Source organism: Narcine bancroftii, chromosome 6 (assembly GCF_036971445.1).
Source record: "Narcine bancroftii isolate sNarBan1 chromosome 6, sNarBan1.hap1, whole genome shotgun sequence".
Classification (NCBI taxonomy): domain Eukaryota; kingdom Metazoa; phylum Chordata; class Chondrichthyes; order Torpediniformes; family Narcinidae; genus Narcine; species Narcine bancroftii.
The window spans coordinates 188,902,256-188,922,547 of NC_091474.1; the positions used below are offsets into that span (position 1 = coordinate 188,902,256).

The 20,292-nt window shown below is 39.4% G+C and overlaps 1 protein-coding gene across 2 annotated transcripts in view; it reads left to right on the plus strand.

Moving 5' to 3' along the window:
* The window catches only part of LOC138736879 (venom phosphodiesterase 2-like), a 161,560-nt gene that overhangs the window by 103,396 nt on the left and 37,872 nt on the right, over positions 1 to 20,292 (plus strand). For both annotated transcript variants that reach the window (XM_069887028.1, XM_069887029.1), the window contains exons 8-14: positions 2,790 to 2,899; positions 3,951 to 4,016; positions 4,343 to 4,415; positions 9,698 to 9,806; positions 12,189 to 12,320; positions 18,899 to 18,930; positions 19,326 to 19,453. In XM_069887028.1, coding sequence (XP_069743129.1) covers positions 2,790 to 2,899; positions 3,951 to 4,016; positions 4,343 to 4,415; positions 9,698 to 9,806; positions 12,189 to 12,320; positions 18,899 to 18,930; positions 19,326 to 19,453 — 650 coding nt within the window. The remainder of the gene's footprint in view (positions 1 to 2,789; positions 2,900 to 3,950; positions 4,017 to 4,342; positions 4,416 to 9,697; positions 9,807 to 12,188; positions 12,321 to 18,898; positions 18,931 to 19,325; positions 19,454 to 20,292) is intronic.

The following is a 20,292-nucleotide window of genomic DNA, read 5'->3' on the forward strand; positions in this document are numbered from 1 at the left end:
ACAAAAAATAATATACCAAAAAACCCAGAGATCTTCCTTCTAAGTAATATAAGAAATAAAGAATTTGGACTTGATTTGGATGGATTCATTATGATAGCCCTAGCTGTAGCAAAAAAATGTATTATGTCAACCTGGAAATTAGAAGACAACTTGAGAATACAACAATGGTACATAGAAATAAATAAATGTATTCCATTAGAAAAATAACATATAATTTAAGAAATAACATCACAATATTCAAACAAATATGGGAACCATACATGAAATACAATAGAGAAATCCTACCATGAACCTCCACCACCTAAAATGACAGAAGGAGAAGACAACAAAATGAACTGTCTCAGTATATCAAATTAAAAGATAAAAAATTCTTGTTTATTTTATTAAGTGACAACATTGTTTAATGGATTTAATGTATCTTATAGATTGAACTTTGAATAAATGGGAAGGGGGAGAGGGAGGGAAGGGAGGGGGGAAAAGGAGAGAAAATGACACTATATATTCAAGAGAAAAATGTCTGTATGTATTTTGATCAATATGGTTTATTGTGTAAAAAATAAAAAATTTAAAAAAAAGAAGCAATTTGTTCCTTAATATAGCTAATAAACTAGGTTTTTTTTTCAATAACATTGCATTAAATCTCCACCAATAAGTTGATTGTGTAACCTCAGAACCAACACAAGATATAAATAATGTAGAATGATCAGACACAATCCTACTCTTATATTCAGCCTGAACAATTTGAGCTTGGAGATATGCCAATACTAAAAACAAATCTATTCGAGAAAATGAATCATGTCTGGATGAATAAAAAGAAATATCTTTTTCTGTTGGATTTAATCTTCTCCAAATTTCAACCAAATTCAAATCTTTCATCAAAGATACCATTTGTGCAGCCATCTTAGATTTCCTGATATTTTTCAGAGATTTATACATTAACAGATCCAAAACACAATTAAAATCCCCTCCAATTAAAATATTTTCATTATCCTGGTTTAATGTTAAAAAAGCCTCAGATATAAATTGTTCGTCATCTACATTGGGTGCATAAACATTCACGATTCTGCAAAAATCTTACAAGTCACCATTAAAACTCTACCAGCTGTTTCAGAAAATGATTCCAATTCAAACGGTATCTTCTTATGAACTAGAATTGCCACTCCTCGTGCCTTAGAATTAAAAGAAGAAGCAACTACATGACCTAACCAATTTCTTTTCAATTTTAAACGTTCTTTTTCAGTTAAATGTGCTTCTTGTAAAAAAGCAATATCAACTTTCATCTTTTTAATATAAGCTAATACACACTTACACTTGATCAGATTATTGAAACCCAATACATTAGAAGTCGCAAAATTCAAATTAGTCATACTTTAAAAAAAATCTACGACCCACAGTTAACAATTAAATAAAAAAGGCTCCCCTTGTTTAAACAAATTAAAAAAAACTTCCTTAAATAAAATACAAAAAAGACCCTACAAAAAAAAATTCAAAAGAAAATTCCCCAAGAACTACACCAATGTAGTAATTCCCTGATTAACTGGGTGTGGATAGACCCACTAGTGGCAGATGACTTTCAAAAGCTTCAGAGTTATCCACTCCCCCTCCCCCCAGCCAAATATTCTCAACAATTATTCATCTCAGTTAAATTCATCCCACTGATTCCTGTCCCAAATATTGTTCCGGATCCTCAATATCAAGCAGACTTTGTGGCAGTTCTCCCTTCTTTCTATTCCCATTCCTCTTATCAGATGCTGTCCTCTTGGATCGATCTGAGCCCCACACGTCTGGCAAAAATTAAGGCATCATGATCACAAGAACTAAGATTGATAATTCCCATAGAAAACTTTCAACACAGCAGGGTATTGAAAAGTAAACTTATACCCCTTTCTCCACAACACCTCTTCAGCTGAATTAAATTCCTTACGCTTCTTGATAATCTCCTGACTCAGGTCAGCATAAAAGAACACCCTACTGCCCTGAACCATCATTGGAGCTTGATTTTGTCAAGTTTTCTGGACAGCAATCCACAGAATTATCTCTCTGTCCTGATATCTCAAACACCAAATTAAAACTGCTTGAGGCGGCAGACCCGGGTAAGGTTTCTTCCTCAATGCCCTATGCGCTCTGTCCAATTCCAAGCCATCCAGGAAAAATTCAATTCCAAACACATATGAAATCAACTTTTTGAAAAACTTCACCATATCTGAACCCTCAGTGTCTTTCAGAAGTCCTACTATTTTCACATTATTCCATCGACCTTGATTTTCCAGAGTCAATCTTCTTCAACAACTCTCTTCTGAATCTCCCATCTGACAAATGAATCCTCCACTGTTTCAATTTTTTCTCTGCATTCATGAAAAGCCTCTTCAATTTAAAAAAAAGATTTTGTACTGTATCCACTGCTTTCAGACATTTATTAACATCAATCTTAACATCAGTCATGTCTTTCTTTACAGATGACACTTCTTCACAGATATTATTCATTTTAACTTTCATGTCCATAAATCCCTGATTCATCTGAGAAGACATCTGTAATGACATATTTTCCATTTGTTGGGCCATTCCTTCCAAAACAGTAAAGACAGCTTCAAATCCTAGTTCCCCCATTCCACCTCCTTGAGGCCTACCTTCTTTAGCTGCATGAATTCTTCATGCTCCTGTGTCTCTAGCAAAGCAGGACTTGCTTCCAACTCTTCACCTGTACTTGCAGCAGGTCATTGAATTAGATGTTGAATTAGATCTGCCTGTGTTCATCAGTTCCATTAGCTAACAATTTGCTCTTCCTGTAGTTATGGCTGACAGCGAAGTATCAGGGTCTGAAAACAGGAACCTTCTTCTGGGTGGGATCTGAATCCAAGATAAATGGGTCATATCCAGACTTTTATAAACTATTTGACAGGTATGTAGCAAAATGATTAGTAAATATTCCTATCTTTAAAAATAATTATTTTAATATATTGGTATGGCATTACACCAGTGGTTTTCAAAAGGCCCCTCTCCCCAAGCTCACATTCCACCTTAAACAATCCCTATGCCCTAAGTGCTCTGTGATTAGTGAGGGATTGCTTAAGGTGAGTGGGAAAGGAAGTTTGAGAATCACTGCTCTAGATCCAATTGTTACTGAAAAATTTGGGTTGAAAAAAAGAAGTGGTCATTGGCCCATGTCCTTTGGAGTAATGAAACCGTGCACATAACAAGTCAATTAGGTACAATTAAAACAGTGGTTTTCAAACTTTTTCTTTCCACCCACATACCACCTTAATCAATCCCTTACTAATCACAGAGCAGTTATAGCATAGGAATTGCTTAAGGTGAAATATAAGTTTAGGGGGGCAGTTTGAAAACCATTGCATTAGACAATGTCCTGTGATGTTCTGATGAAAGGTGATGGACCTGAAGCAAGATGTTGTTGAGCAGGGGAGCCAGTTGCAATTGGAGATGGAAGAGCAAGTTGGGAAGATGGAAGAGCAAGTTGGGAAGATGGATGGATACATCCTATCATTCAAAGACACCACCATCACACAAGTTAATTCCTGATTTGTATAAACAATTGAAAATATGGGAATGGCAGAAAAACTCCAAAACAATGGCAGTTGGTCTGAAACTACAAATATTTTGAACCTGGAGCTAAGGTTTGAAGATACTGAGATCGTTCAGGCCATTGCATTGTTGCTTGACAAGGAGAGGCTTGCCATTGACTGGAGAATGAAGCAATGGATTTTATAAAATAATCTTCTTGCTGCTGTGAGAGTCAACAGACTTGCAACTGATGATGAAAAGGCCATCTCCATTTAAATAAGGCCTACTGTGACAGGTGGTGAATTTGAAAATTATCTCTAATGCATTGGGAACTTTTATTAAAAAATGGGGATGCTATAAAAATGTTGCTTTGTTAATTTATTTAAGCATTCAAACTCTTTTTTCCCCAAATATAATTCTTTATTTTTAAGATCCATTCCATTTGAAGAAAGAGTTTTCACAATTCTTAAGTGGCTGGATTTACCAAAGGAAGACAGGTAATCATCTATAAATGTGTTAACCAAACCACATTTATTCTTGTTTGGTGAATCATTAGCTAACATTGAAAGGGCTTTATTTCTTTAGGATTTCTCTGTGTGCAGTAGCATTGTCAATTTTTTTTTAAAAATTGGAGGAATAGCACATGTATCTCTAGTTTGCTTTCAGATTTCCAGAGGATAATTGGAAAAATGTGCATGATAGTGTAATTCCTGTATATTTGAATTGAAATGAGTGTGTGTGTTAATGTGTAATAAGTTTCCAGGACAGAGCACTGCTGTCCCAATCAAGTTTGTGTTCTTTCAAAGTGGATTTTCTTTTGCAGGCCAGATTTCTATGCACTCTATTTGGAGGAACCAGATTTTTCAGGACACAGAGGTGGACCTAACAGTCAGAAAGTAAGTAAACTTTAATTCTCAGTTTACCTGAGAATTAATTAGTATAATTTGTTAGTTTGAAAATTAAATAGTACAATTAATCTACAAATTACATTTGAGTACTTACGATGAATTAAAATAGGATTCTGAATAGTCAAAGTTAACATTATCTTTACGGAGAAATCCTATAGAAAGTTTCGTGGATCGTGCTGCATTATTCATCTTGTGCAGTCTGGTAAAGAGTTTTACTTTGTTTCTGGGATGGGAAGGGAAATAGCTGCTTCCTAAAATGGGAAGATTGCCAATCCCACCAAGGACAATTTTTAATTGCTCTCCTGGTGACGAATGCAGTGGTCTATAGCCCCTTTCACACTTGCATCCCACTAAATTGGCTGTTCAGTGTCCCGGGATAGGAATGGGGATTTGGCTTTTCATACTTGACCACTCCTAACTGGGACAGTGAACGCTTTCACACTTAGAAGGACTGTTCTACCTTCTAATGGTGAATATTATGATCTTATATCTGAACAAAATTAATCATGCCTAATTATAACATAATTAAGCTTTATGCTTCTTCAGCTCCTATTGTTGTTGTTGTGCCTACCAATATAAACCTTTATAAAGGACTCTGGGGAAGTATAAGCAATAAATAGTAATAGCGGAGAATCTTTAAACGCGGTGGGAAAGTTGGTAGCGCTATAGCGCTTAATTTATATTGCGTGGTAAAGTTGGAAGCACTATTGCATACAATTTAAACAGTGTGGGAAAGTTGGTAGCGCTATCTCATACAATTTATAAAGACCATGGGAAAAAGCGATGACGGACCTGCCCTCCCAGAATTCCATGCGGCAGATAAAGGCTGTATGTCTGGCTGCATACATGGAGCATTCATAGAGGGGTTTCTCTGCTGCACAGCATTCTGGGAAGTCAGGTCTGCCATTGCTTCTTTCCCCATGGTCTTTATAAATTGTGCTTGATAGCACTACCAATTTTCCCACGCTATTTAAAAAATTGTCCACTATTGCTATTTATTGCTGTTTATTTCCTCTCTCTCTCTCTCTCCCACTGCAACTCTCCCATGGCAAAGTTTCTGCCTTCATTTTAATCTTTTCTTCCTGCACTCATGCAAAAACTTGGGTTATTTCAATCCCATAATGCAAATACCCCTTACACACTTGCCTGATTGCAACACTGACATCTGCAGATGCCAGGGATTATACTAGGGGTTGAGGCCATCAATCCCAGGCATGAGATGACATCACCTGAGGCCAGCATTGATCTGATTTTGCTTTCACACCTGCCACTTTAAAGGCCGATAAGCATTTGATTCCTGGGATCACTTGCAAGTGTGAAAGGAGCTTATACCTTGCAAGATCTTGTCCATTGTTGACTGGAAAATCTTTTGTGATTGTAATTCCACTTTGCATTTGATCCTTGCTGAAAACAGATCAACCAACTGTCAGGTAAAGACTGAGCAGAGAAACACAAAAGCTGCAACTGCTGGAAATTGAGCAGACAAAAAACTGCTGGAGGAACAGCATCCATGGGTAGAAATGTTAGTCTGACTTTTGGGTATGAACCCTTTATTGAAACTGGTGGGAAGGGAGGTGAATTATGTACGTAAAGGGGGTAAGAAACTGATGGAAGGGTTCAGGGGTTCTTGTGTATAGGAGAGAAAGTGTGGGAGGTGAAGAACTTGGAAGGAATATCATGAGTTGCCCCATAAGTTTATGTTTGGCCACATCAGGAATCAGGGTGAGACAAAGAACAGATGTATTTGTAGGAATGATTGGGGAAGCTCAAGCCAACCATTAACTTCCTAAGCTTTAAATTTAACTGCATGAACACTGATTTTCTTTTCCATTTTAGGAAACTACCCACCCTACCCCCTCAATCTGTTACTCTGTTTCTATTTATTTTTTTTTGTATTTTTCCTCCCATCTCTAACTTTCTCTCTTCCTAACCCCCAATGGTTTGGTCTTTATCTTAGTCTTGATAAAGGGCGTGACCTGAATTGTTTGACTAACCATTACTGCCCATGGACGCTGCTGAGATCATCCAGCAACTCTTTGTTGCTCAAGGTAGAGTGGACATCATGTTAAACACAAATGTATGCTTAATAAACTTGAAGTGTATGTTACACCCAGGTTCAATTAGTTTACACAATTCTTTAAAACCAGTTTTAAAGATCAGTGCACTGAAAGATAGCTTCATTCACAAACCAGAGATAATGGCCATGATGAATACACAGCCCTTTTTGTATAGTTTGCAGTCTTTAAAGGAGCTCATCATGTTAACGTGCAGCAGTTTTAAGTCAATTTTAAATTAAATTGTGACAGTGCTTGTCGTCTCTGGCTTTACCCTACCCTCAATTTAGTCTATGTGTCATCTGAGTCCAGCGTGCTCGTTGAATGAAGTGATAGGAGAAGGTATTCGGTTCAACAATCATTTTATTACACAGCACAAGAATAAAGCTTAACAGAGCTCTGGTTCAGTCATTAGTTCATAGGTCACCTGCACAGAGAGCTATTCCCCAAGACTGACCTCTACTGTCCAGTCTCTACAGTTTATATAGCTCAACCTTATCATACAGAACAAAAGTTGGCTTTCTTTGCTAGATTTCTTGCATAAGATTTATCACAAGTAATTTCCTGCTCTGCATATATCTGGGGTGTAGAGCTCCCATCTTAATTCTCAAGGCCAGAATATCCTGTTGTTTTGATCAGAAATCAATTCATACCCCAGATATTTCTAATTATTTCTTTGTTCTCATTTGGCCATGTTCTTCTGTTCTACTCAACACCTCCTTCTGCCTTCTTACTGAGTTATTCCATTCTCTTTGTTTCTGACAGTCTCTGTCAGGATTCTCTTTGTTCTTGTCTGGCCATTGTCCTTTTGCCTTAACCTTTTGCCTTAACCTTCCTACTAAATTGTTTCATACATATCCTCTCTTTTGTATTTTGGGAGCAGGCAATTCTAAACCTACTGTAATCAGCCAACTTTGCTACATTCTGTGGCTGCCCCTTACTTACATTACTCTTTCCCTTCACCATGAGATAAATATTAAATTGTTCCATAGTACTGGATTCATGTATACAAACTGAATAGTACATAAGCATATATTCTACATATTTTCTATGATTAATTAACCCTTATATTCCAACATGCTTCAAAATCTCTGACCTAAAGATATTACCAAGCAAGTTGGACTTACACTTCCTGAATGACAAATGCTGTCACACATGACATGACTATCCCATTGCTTGACTGCACAAGGAGTCTGATAGGGAAGTCCTGGGCAATCATCTCTTTCCAATTGTTCACCTGGCTCGACCTGGAGAATGGGGAAAATGGAAATATTTGTTTTAAATTATGTGGTTTTAATTTGTTTTTTTTTAATCATAATTGTAATATTTTTTAAGTCTATACATATCAGATATTTTAAAACTGTTTTTGAAATAAATGCTTCTCAGACTTTGAGATGAGGCAAAATTATCTCCGTGAAATGTTATTGAACCCGACTTCTTCACTAGTCTGACTGAGACCCCACTACTCAAATCCCAGGTATGGAAGATGTTGGAGGGGGGTGGTGGGGGAGAGTCGGGAGTTAGGTCCTTAGGTGGTGATTCATGGCAATGGGCCAGGTTAATGAAGAAACTAAATGCATCAATGAAATTAGTTAATGGTACCAATTTTCAGACATGTATGATGGGACTAAACACTGACGTTTTTCAGGGATGACTTTTAGTTTGCTAAAAATGCAACACGTTACCTCTATTAAATGCATTGATACTGTTCAAAAAAAATGTTCTAAAACATTTCCATGGTCAGCATTGTTGGGCAGACGATGATTATGGAGATAAGTGAACAAATAATTATAGTCTTATTTCCACATTGGAGAAAAGGCACAGAAAGGAGCATAATCTTCAAATCATTAGGCAGGTTACATATTGAACTCAAAGTGTAAAACACTTCAGATTATTGTGACAGAAAGTTTTTGTAAAGTACAGTAAAATCCCCAAACTCAAGCAACTGGCAGCCTCAAGAAACAAGCAAAATATTGCAGAAAATAAATGGATAAAAAATACAAAAGCTAAAATTGGCGCCCCCCCCCCCAGTGGTGAGTTCACCAATCCACACAACACACAGTCTCAAGCAAATTTACTTATCCCGCATCTACCAATCCCCATAGTGCCGGATACCAGGGATTTTACTGAAACTGTTTTGGTTTCTTGATCTATGCCAGCTCTCAGAGCGATCCCATTTCCCCACAAGCCTATTTTCTCATGTCCACCCACTCTTTTGATTCACCTACCACCTATCTAAACTGGGGGTACTTTTTAAACCAGTGCATCCTTTGTTGTAGGAGAAAGCCAGAGCAAACCCATGTTGTGATATACAGAATGTACAAAAGCAGCTGAGTTCAGAGTTGGCCTGTGCATCACTGCCTGCCATCCAGTGTTTTGTTTGACTGCTTCAGAGTGGAACAATTACAAATTTTTTGTTTTAATTCATGGTAATCATAACACTTGGACTATACCCCAAAATTTTATGCAGTAAAGAAGTTGGTTTCTGTAGGCATAGTTTTGATGTAAGATAACACAGTTCATGTAGTGGTTTTACAGTGCCATTGTCGCAGGTTCAATTCTGGCACTGGCTGTAAGGAGTTTGCATGTTCTCCTCATGTCTGCATGGTTTCCTCCAGGTTCTCTGGTTTCCTTCCACCATCCAAAAACATATGTGCTTTGCAGGTTAATTTGAGTGGCATGGGCTCGTGGGCCAATAAATATAAATTTTACATTTAAATTTATAACAGATCACAGGATTGGTGACATCTTTCTTTATTAGCTTATTCAGATGCAGATAATCTCACAACAAACAACTTGCATTTACTGAAATGAAATTGTTGGGATGAAGAATGTCTACAGAATTCAAAAAGATTTAGATTTTTATTTGCTAGAACTTCAAAATAATGCTCCTCCAATCAAAGTAATGTGGACTTTTTAAGATACTTTTAACATGAGTATATAATGTTGGGCTCACTGCTCTGTAACATAGGTCCATATCACAAGTGATTCTTTTAAATTGCTGTACCACTAAATTTGGGCAGAGTTTCCCACAGTGTGATAGTCTTGCTCATTCTGGGCGCCCTAGTACTGTGGTGCCAGGTGATGTATGTCCAAGAAAGATGTTTCTTGATCTGCAGAAAAGATGGGAAAAATAGCAAATGTAATATTTGTAATCCTGAGCAGAATTTTGACCTTGTTATTTATTGTATTTTTCTCCTTCTGCTCAATATCAAGCTAGCAAATGCACTCGAGAAAGTGGACGCAATGGTGGCAATGCTGATGGATGGCCTCAAACAAAGAAACCTACAACAGTGTGTCAATCTTATCGTGATATCTGACCATGGTAGGAGTCCAGAGCTGTACACAAATGAAAAAATGACCAATAATCTGGGCAGCATGGTTGACGTAGCAGTCAGCGCAATGCCTTTACAGCGTCAGTGATTGGGACAGGGGTTCGAATCCTATGCTGTCTGTATGTTCTCCCCTTGTCTACGTGGGTTTTCCCTGAGGGCTCCAGTTTCCTCCCCCATTCAAAATGTACCAGGAATTTAGGTTAATTGGGTGTAAATTGGGTAGCACGGACTCGTGGGCCGAAATATCCTGTTACCGTACTGTATCTAATATCTAAAATTTTTCATTGTGCTTCTCACAACATGCTATACTCCTAATTCGAAGTCATCAAATCGCAACTTTGTTCCTCAAACCTTTGCATTTCACTAGGGGTCTTCCCTGGAACTAAATATTCTGCTATGTGGGTTCCTCTGTCCGTGTGGGTTTGACTAGAGTCCAAGCAGACAGTGTTTCAAATTAGTTTCCTGACATTCCACAACACTTCCCCCCCCCCCCCACCTCCACTCTCCCCCCCCCCTCCCCCCCCCCCCCCCCACCACTACTACCCCTTGGTCTGGCCTGAAGACAGTTTGCAAGTCTTGAATCTGGAACTTCCTGCCATGAAAAGCCATTGAGCATGTATTGGTTGGAAGTTTCAAAGCTAAGTTTATTAGATTTTAATGCCAAAGTCAAATAGAATTTGGATTCAAATCAACCAGATCTAATTGTTGAATGTTGACACAGTTTTGAAGGGCAACCTCCTCCACTTCCTGAATTTATTGCAGGGCACTTTCAACAATATAGATGCCTCCAAGTTATAGTTTGGCCTAGGACAGCACCATTAAAGATGAGAATTTACCCAATAGTCCCTGATGCAAGATTCCATTGAATGAATTTTTAGCCCCTTTTCCACTGGCATCCCAGTTAATTGGCTGTGCAGTGTTCCGGGATAGAAAGCACTTTGTGTTGTTTCCACTGGGTTACCCTTATCTGAGACACTAGTTGCTTTTCCACTGAACACAACTCGTCCCCGGGGATCAGAGTGTTCTACCTTCAACTGGAAATGGGTGACTTTCTGCTGTCCCTTTTCCACTAGTTTTATCAGCACACTGGCATCAACAAACACTGGGAAGATGAGTAGGAATGGAGGTGATTAATCTCCAGTGTGAAATGACATCATTTGATGGCAGCGTTTGGACAATGTTCCTGTTCCACTGGACCCTGTCCCAGTAAATTCCCAGTTAATTGCTGGGACACGGTGCCAGTGGAAAAGGGGATTTTGCTTTCAAACCCTGCAAGCCATCTTGTTGCTAGCCTACAAGTTGGGAAATTGGCAGTTGCTCCATACTTGTTGGAAGCCATCCTAAAGGATGAACACGTGGAAGCACTGATTGTCCTAGTTCTGCATAATGAAGCAGGCACATTGAAGGTGGGATCAAGTATTTTTGTGTTCATGTGGTAGTGAGCCACTGGAAGTCACAGAGGAGATGATGGAAGTGTGAAATGAAACGCAAATGCATAGTGCAAGTGATGTAGAAGATGTCAAGGGTGGAATCAAACACTTGAAGAAGATTCATGACCTTAGATCATTGCATTCATACAGAAAAAGTATTTCATGTTTTGGAAACTTTTTTAAATTTTCATGGATAAATTTAGACTCCTGCTTGTCTGAGTGATGAGAGCAGTTGTCCACATGAATTGCTTTTCATTCTGACTTTAGTTAGCATGTTAAACCAGATGTGGTACATGAAGTTCAGCTGAAATCAGGCAAAAAAAAAACATTATTTATGTTTGCAGATATGGCTCGTGCAATGAAATGCCCCACAATATTCAATGCCCTCGTATTCTGCATAGAATTAAACATTGTTGGGTAATTGATTGATTTTTCTCCTTGCTGAAGTGCCTATCTTGAAAGGTCTTTGTATTTATTTTCCACTGATTTCAATTTGTGTCCTAATGTGTTGGCTCATATTTTAAAACATTAATTTAGGTTAACTTTTCTGAACAGATAACACACAATTCATTTCCCATAATAAATAAATGACACTTTCTTACTTTACTCTTCAGTTTTTCTATTGCTCTTCACTGCTCTTTCCACTCCTCTGAAGAATGATTCAATCATTACAGGTCCAAGTGGAGAGGATTGGTGAACAACATTTGACATCTGATTAAAATTAATCGGAAAAGTAATACTGTATATAAGCAACATGGTTGTGAGAGAAAATAAAAGTACTGGAATCATTCAGTCCATCAGGCAGGACTTGGGGAGAGAGTCAGAGTAATGCTAATGGAAAGTCATCAACCTGCAGTGCTTTTTATTCCCATGCACTGTCCAAGTATGCCAGCTTCTTTTTGCTCATGTTTTATATTTACAGTGGTTTGCTAACACTTTTAGGAATGGAAGAAGTAAACTGTTCAAAGGTTGCTTATATGGATGATTACTTGGACAGTATCGAGAACATTACTATGAGGTCTGGTTCAGCACCTCGGATAAGGACCTCAAATGTTCCTGAGGATTATTTCAAATGTAAGTAATTATAAAATAAAAAAAAAGTATTCTTATACAGATTAATAAGGATCATGTTTCTGTTTTGCGAAGCTACTTATATTGCCCAGCAGTTTGAAATGGAAGGAAATAAGAAAATGAATGTTTTAGCTGTTGAAGTGACCAGTTAACCATAAACAGAACAATTGCAACAGAAACACAATGACAGATGATAGATGGTAGTATCTGCCCCAAGACTATTTGTATTCAACAGAATAAAGTACAAGGTGAACAGACAATGATTAAAATTCCATCTCACCACTTATCTGATAATGTTAAAGTGCTTGTGATGTTGAAGGTAATAATCTAGAGCGAAGCCCAAATTTTAAACAGTACATAATTCCCTTTACAGTTAATTTAATGTTCTTCACTGTGAAGAGCATCATTGAAGCATTCAAAAGATGTTTTCTCTTGTGCACAATTTACAAGTACAAGAATGAGATGGCCGTGGGCATCTTCTGCCTGTTCCATGTTGAATAAAATTATGGCAAATCTTTTGCTTTGGCATCATTTTTCAGTGCTATCCTTGTCACGGCCGCATACTTACCTTAGTCGGGAACAGTGCCGGCCGCCTCTGATGATGTAAGCAATGTGACGCGCGGGGGTAATAACCATCAGTATACGGGTGATGAATTCCAGATGCAGGAGGCGGGGAGTGGGAGTGTCAGGTTCACCCACGTGGCAAATGAGCCAATGAGAAGGTCAGAGGAATTTTGCTGGGTTGTGTTTGAGAGTTGAAGAATGGAGTGTTGGGTCTAATGAATTTTAAAAAGAAAGTCGACTTCATGGTGTGCTGAAAGAAACGAGTGAGTTTATTCTTTATTTAATTGTTAGCTGTGGTAAATCAGTGCTGTTACAAGTGGTGACCCTATGAGTTCACTGTACCTTCTAATTTAAATGGGATAGTGATGAGGATAAACCCCTTACAGGAGTAATTGCGGAGATCAAACTAAAGATCCCCCCCACCTTTTATTAATAATGCACAAGTATGGTTCACAATCCTCAAAGCGCGTTTCTCTACCCTCAGTGTGATGAGTCAGATGATGAAATACAATTTACTTGTGGAGCGTCTCCCAGAGCAGATTGCCTGTGAACTGGAGGATGTCTTAGTGGATCCAGATGGTAATTCCACATACGACACGCTTAAGGCGGCTATTTTGCGGTGTACTCAGCCATCTAGGGAGATTTTTATTGACCAATTATTAGCTGATAACAACCTAGGCGATAGGCAACTGTCACAGATGTTGAGGAGGTGGCACTTGGAAAGGGGTTCAAAAATACTCGTGACTGTCTATTGAATGTCCATTTTTGATCAGTTGGCGGATCATGCTGACCTTGTTGTGTCCACAACCTCTGCATTGAAGATAAAGGATTGGCTTCTTTCCCAAGTCAACAGGAGCAAATGGAACTGGAATAACTGCTTTCTGTGCCTTGTGAAGCACCAACACCTTACCGATCGAAGATAACACCATATCAATAGAAAATAACTGAGTTAGAACAGCAAATGGCAGCACTGACTATGTAGGTCCTGGCTTTGGGCACACAATGGAATTCCTTCCATCGACCTGGTTGGAATCATGATATTTGAGGACATAGCAATGGGCAGCGTATTTGTTGGAAGCATTGGAGATTTGGTGCTGCTGCCTGATCCTGTCAGCCACCATGCGACTTCTACAAATGGCAGCCAGGAAACAATCAGGCTGTAGAGGTAACTGCAGCCCAATGCATTTTAGCTGCCGTCTTTTCCTCAAAGACCATCTCTCAGGTGTTCAATTTCTTGTCTATTCCGGTGCATGGATTTCAGTGGTCCCTCCAACCACAGAGGACCTAATATGTCATGCTCTTTCAGCGATGATTCTCCTATTTCAAACATATGGCCAGAGGCCACTCATGTTGGATTTCTGTCTCCAGAATCCTTTTTGGTGGGTTTTCACAGTTGTAAATGTGACAAATTCCATCTTGGGAGCAGATTTCTTGTCACATTTTTCTTTGTTGATGGATTTTAAAAATCGCTGCGTCATGGACCACAACTCTTGTATGCAAGTGAGGTACATTTGCCATCCCTCAAATATCGTCAACCGCCAGACAAGCCTTCAACCTGGCTCCTGCCCTTTCCGAGCCTTACTCAATTGTTTCCCTCGCCTAATTACCTCATCATAAAAACGTTAAAAATACAGTAACCCACCAAATAGACACTTGGGGTCCTCCGGTGGTAGCTCGGGCTTGTAGAGTATTTCCAGACCATCATAAAATCGCAAAATCGTAATTTGACCACATGCAAGAGTTGAGCATAGCCCACAGATCTGACAGCTGCTGGGGGTCACCGTTGCATTTGGTTCCAAAAAAATCTCCTGGGAATTGGTGGCCTTCTGGTGATTATTGTGCCCTGAACAAATCTACCATGCCTGGCCGATACAATATCTTCAATTTACAAGACTTTTCAGCAAATCTCCATGGCAAATATGTATTTGTGAAAATAGATCTAATACGTGCTTCATATCAAATTCCAGTTAAGCCCTCTGATGTTGTGAAGATGGCAGTAATTAACCCTTTTGGCATGTTTTAGTTTCTGCGAATGCCATTGGGTCAACAGAGCGCAGCTCAGACATTCCAACAGTTCATACATCACGTATTCACCAGACTCGACTTTGTGTTTGTTTACATTGGTGATATTCTGGTTGCGAGTGTGGGTGAAGAAGAGCACAAGCACCACCTTATCTCATTGTTTCAGGGGCTTGATGAGTTTGGCCTTGTGATCAATCCCAGTAAATGCGTTTTTGGTGCTGCTGATCTTATATCTTTGGGTCAGAGTTACGCAACATGGTATTTTGTCCGATGAATTGAAAGTACGAGAGATTTGAGAATTTCCTACACCTGTTACGTTTGGCCAGTTGTGATTTTTTTTAGGCATGATGAATTTTTATCTCAGCGTCTCCATTGCCCATCACTGAACTACTAAAAGGATCCAATAAGTCTGTGTCCAAAAGACCATTTACTTTGCGAGATGATGCCATGAGTGCTTTCAACGATGTGTCGACTGCACTTTGAAATGCCATGATGCTTGTACATCAAAAGACCCACTGACTTGATCTCTCTTACCATAAATGCATCTGTCAGTGCAGGAAAAGTCTGTGGGCAATTGGAACCTCTGGCGTTTTTTTTCATCCAAGCTGTCACCTGCTCAGGCAAAGTACTCTTAGCCATCTATCTTGCAGTGAAACATTTCCGCATTTTATTGAATGTTATCCTTTCACCATTTATACAGACCACCGACCTCTTGCGCATACTGCTAGTGCAAGCACACAACTCTACTCGCCCAGAGAGATTTGGCACGTGGGACTTCATCCTACAGTTTTTATCAGATCCGAAGAAAAGTGAATGCCATGACCGATGTCTTGTCCACGTGTGTCATTGACACCTTACATACAACTACTTCAATCAGTTTCAATTCCATGGCTCGAGCACAGCACTCTGATTCTGATCTGATCTGTTATCACCGGATCAACTCTGGACTCCATCTTCTAGATGTGACCCTGGATGAATCAGGTGAAAAGTTAGTCTGAAAATTTTCCACAGGAAGGCCTAGGCCTTTTGTGCCAGTGGCTATGAGGTGGGAGATTTTTGAGTCTCTTCACAATCTTAATGTATCCTGGAATAAGAGCAACAATCAAACTAATTATGGAACATTTTACCTGTCCTCATGTTAAACAGGATGTTGGATTATGAACAAGGACCTGTTTGCCTTGTTAATGCTCTAAAGTCTCCAGACACACAAAATCCAAGCTGTGGGATTTTGTTGTTCCAGATTCCTGTTTCCAGCACATGCACCTAGACTTGGGGTTGGCCTGCTTTTGCCATCTTGGGGATATAGTTATCTGCTCACGTGTGAAGGTTGGACTATCAGATGGCAGGAGGCCAATCCTATCGCTGATATCTCTGTGGAGACAGTTGCTAGGGCTCTTGTGGATTGTTGGATTCCATCTTTCAGTGCTCCGGTCACTATTACAATAGATTGAGGCTCTCTGTTTGAGTCAGCATTGTTCCAAGTTCTCACTGATCTTCTTGACACTACCTGTATCTGCCCTACAGCTTATCATCCGCAGGCCAACAGCCTCATTGAGTGTTTCCATCGACAATTGAAGGCAACTTGAACAGTAGATGGTGATGCATCCATGTGGAGCGAATGTTTGCCCATGGTTCTCCTTGGAGTTCGTACTGCTGTTAAGGCAGATCTTGGATGTTCAGCAGCAGAGCTAGTAGGTGGCACTATGTTAACCTTGCCAGGCGAGTTTGTGAACCCACGTCCAAAAAATGCTCTCTGATCCAGCTAGTTATGTTGATCATCTTCGGGAAAACATGAGATTACTCCAACCTACTCCTACGTGGCAGGTGTCATGCAGTGTATGTGCCGAATGATTTACAACGCTGTACTCATGTTTCTCCAGCATGATGCAGTTTGCAAACCATTTACAATGGTTCTTTTTAGGTTTTACAACACCATCTGAAGACTTTTCTGATTGACAGAAATGGAAAAGCTAACACAGTTTTCATTGGCAGGTTGAACCTGGTGTATATTGATGATCCATGCTCTGGGTTGGAGCCAGAATCAGTTGTACCCTTGCCAGTCGGACCGCGCATCGCTTGCCTTGCTCTATCATATGAGGTCGGGCCAAACTGTTATGTAGTGAGACAGTTCCAGTCAGTCGCCTCCTTGAAAGGCTTTGAGGTCGATGGGGGGGGGGGGGGGGGGGAGAGGGGGGAGGTGTCACGGTCACATGCTTACCTGTGTCGGGAATGGTGCTGGCTGCAACTGATGACATAAGCAATGCAACACAAGGAGGTAATAGTGTGCATGTTCAGGTGTGTTAACTGTCAATATATGGGTGATGAATCTCAGATGCAGGAAGAGGAGAGTGAGAGTGTCTGTGTGTCTGTCAGGATCATCCGTGTGGCAGAGAGCCAATGAGAAGGTCAGAGGAGTTTGGCTGGGTGGTGTTTGTGGAGTTGAAGAATGCAATGTTGTGTCTAAGGAATAAAAAAAGAAAGTCAATTTCACGGTGTGATGAAAGAAATGAATGAGTTTATTCTTTCTTTGTTTGTAAGCTGTGGCAAATCAGTGCCGTTACATCCTCTTCTGGAATTTCATTAATATCCAAAGATCTATCAATGCCTGCCATGAAGATGAGCAGTGACTGAGCCACCACAGCCTTCCAGGGTAGAGATTTTTAAAGATTCATATCATGATGACTTTTCAATCACCTTTACTTTGAGAATATGATATCCTTGCCAGAAGAAAAATCAATCCTGCATTTTCTCTGTCAAGCTTAATAAGAAGTCAGCTGTTTCTATGAGATTAACTGCCAAAAACCAAGGGAGATTGAGCTCTGTCTGGTAAGCCATTCTTCCACGTTTGGAAATTTTTCTTCATCCCGGGGTGGGGGAGGGATAAATGTCTGAATCTTTCCACTGTTGCAACTAGGGTGCTATCGGTGAATGCTATTACAGCGCCAGCAACAGGAGTTTGAATCCGGCACTATCGTAAAGAGTTTCTATGTTCTCCCTATGACTTGTGTGCTCCAGTTTCCTTCCACCCTTCAAAAAGAAAAAACTGATTAATTGGTGTATGTGGGTGGCATGGGCTGAAGGGCCTGCTACCCTGTTGTAAGTCGAAATTTAAATGTACATCCTTTCTTAGTAAGGAGACTGCCTCTGCATACAGTATTGCAGGTCCAATCACACACCCGGCTCTTTATAGTTGTAGAGAGATGTTTTGCTCATTTACTCAATTTATCCTCCTGAATTGCCTTGCTGAAATTGCATGTTAATTTTGACATTTAAGGACATACTGATGCTTCTGAACAGTAACAGATTTCAATAGCTCTGTATTTTAAATATTACCAAAGTGGATGTCCTCACATTTTTGCATGTGATTTCCCACTTGCTATGTCATGCCTGTTCACTTATCCTTATTGATGTGCCCTAGAACTCTTCTGCACCCTGTTCATAACTCATACAGGTACTGGCTGCAACCTTTATACTTATACTTGGATATATCACAAATCATTCAAATCATTGATAAGGGTTATGAATGACTGATGCCTCAACATATATCCCTATGGTATTTCCATTACTCACAGGTTGCCAACCCATTCATCAGAGAACTTGGGTGTCTGGCTTGTTGGTCTAAGCCTCTGGACTATTTGTCCTTTTAATTTATTTGACATCAACATTGAAATTTAAGATACAGAACAATGGCTGGTTCTGGCTACATTGAACAATAGCCACCAAAATGTTCTTTATTGAATTTCGTCAAGCAATATAAATTTGGGAACAGTTGCTTGATGCTCTGGGAGACTGTTCCTTGTACAGATGATGACATTTTGCAGGTCATATCACATCTCTGTTAAGTGTTCACTCCAGAGGCTCCATTGTATTTGAACCAACTTTTGGAAAGTGCCTCTTTTTTGGAGAAGGAACTGTAATGGAGCAGGGGATAGGCTTTTTTTTTTAAATTAACTTTTCCTTTTGTGATTAATTTGACTGTTTTTTTTAAATTTCAGTTGATTCAGAAGGTGTCGTGAAGAAGCTCACTGTAAGTGGATTCCTTAGTATGTTGATGGATTTTGATAAAAAGTCAAAGTTATAATATATAGTCCCAAAGTTTTGAATGCTTGATGTGTTAAAGCTCCTATAATATTATTACTGTCAAATGTCCAATATACGTACACAATTTTGTACTTAAACTGCAGAACTAATTTCCACTCTTACTCCACTTTTAGTAATTACTCGTTCTCATTACTCTTGTGTGCCTTAGATGCCTTGTATAACCATATAGTGGAGGTATAGTTACCACATAGAATGATTTTTTTCCATGTTTCCAACCTGCAGACAAATTTGTCTCCAAGAGCAGAATCCATGTGTAGCTCAAGGACAGCTTGTTTAACAATTTTGGAAAGGTGTTAATATGTAATCCCTTTGTCACATTAGTGCAGATCACCAGACCAGCACTTCAAACCCTACCTGAAGCACCATTTGCCAAAGCGTTTGCACTATGCCAGCAGCAGAAGAATTGAAGATGTTCACCTATACATGGACCCACAGTGGCAGGCCACTCTGTAAGTTAAAATGAATAAATAAATGCCACTGGTAGAAATGTAAAAATAGAAACCAAAGATTGGTCAACAATGTAACAGCATCTTTTGAGAGTAAATGGACTGACGTGATGGGCAATGATCCATTGCTGAGAGGTGGAGGAAAAAATTTCCCCCCCCCCCCAAACATTGAATAGTACTGAATGCTTTTAGCATTTTTTACATTCCTTTCCAATTTTGTTCTTGTTTCTCATTTGAATTATAATAAGTTCCAACCTCAGTCTAGAACATCACTTGTTCTTTCTACCTTCTTTGAAGAATTCTAATTCTTGGGCCCTTTCCCTTAACTTCACTATGGATATGCCCCACCACAAAAACATCTCGGCGCTCTGATTTTTAGAATGCAGAACCGAATCCATCAATGAACACTCTCTCCCCTTTCAGTCTCTACCTTGGGACAACTATCTTTGGACATCCTAAACAAACCCACTGACTTTTGCAGCTACCAGGATTGTACCTCTTTCCAAACTGTCTTGTAAGGATTCTATTCCTTTCTCATTATCCCACTGCCTTCACTGTGACAGTTCCCAGCATGAAGCCTGTTACTCAAAGACATCCAAAATGTCCTCTTTCTTGAATAAATGTGGATTCCCCCTTACTGTCATTGATAAAGCTGCATCCCCTTCATTTCTTGTACTTATGCTCAAACCCCACCTCCTCCCTTCAGGTAGACCAAGGACAGATTCCCTTTGGTCTGTACTTTGCAATTCAGCAGGCTACACCTTCCCTGATCTGCTTGTTGAAAGAGCCACAAAAAGACCTTCCAGGTGAGGCAAAGCTTTGCAAGCACATTGTCCAACCTA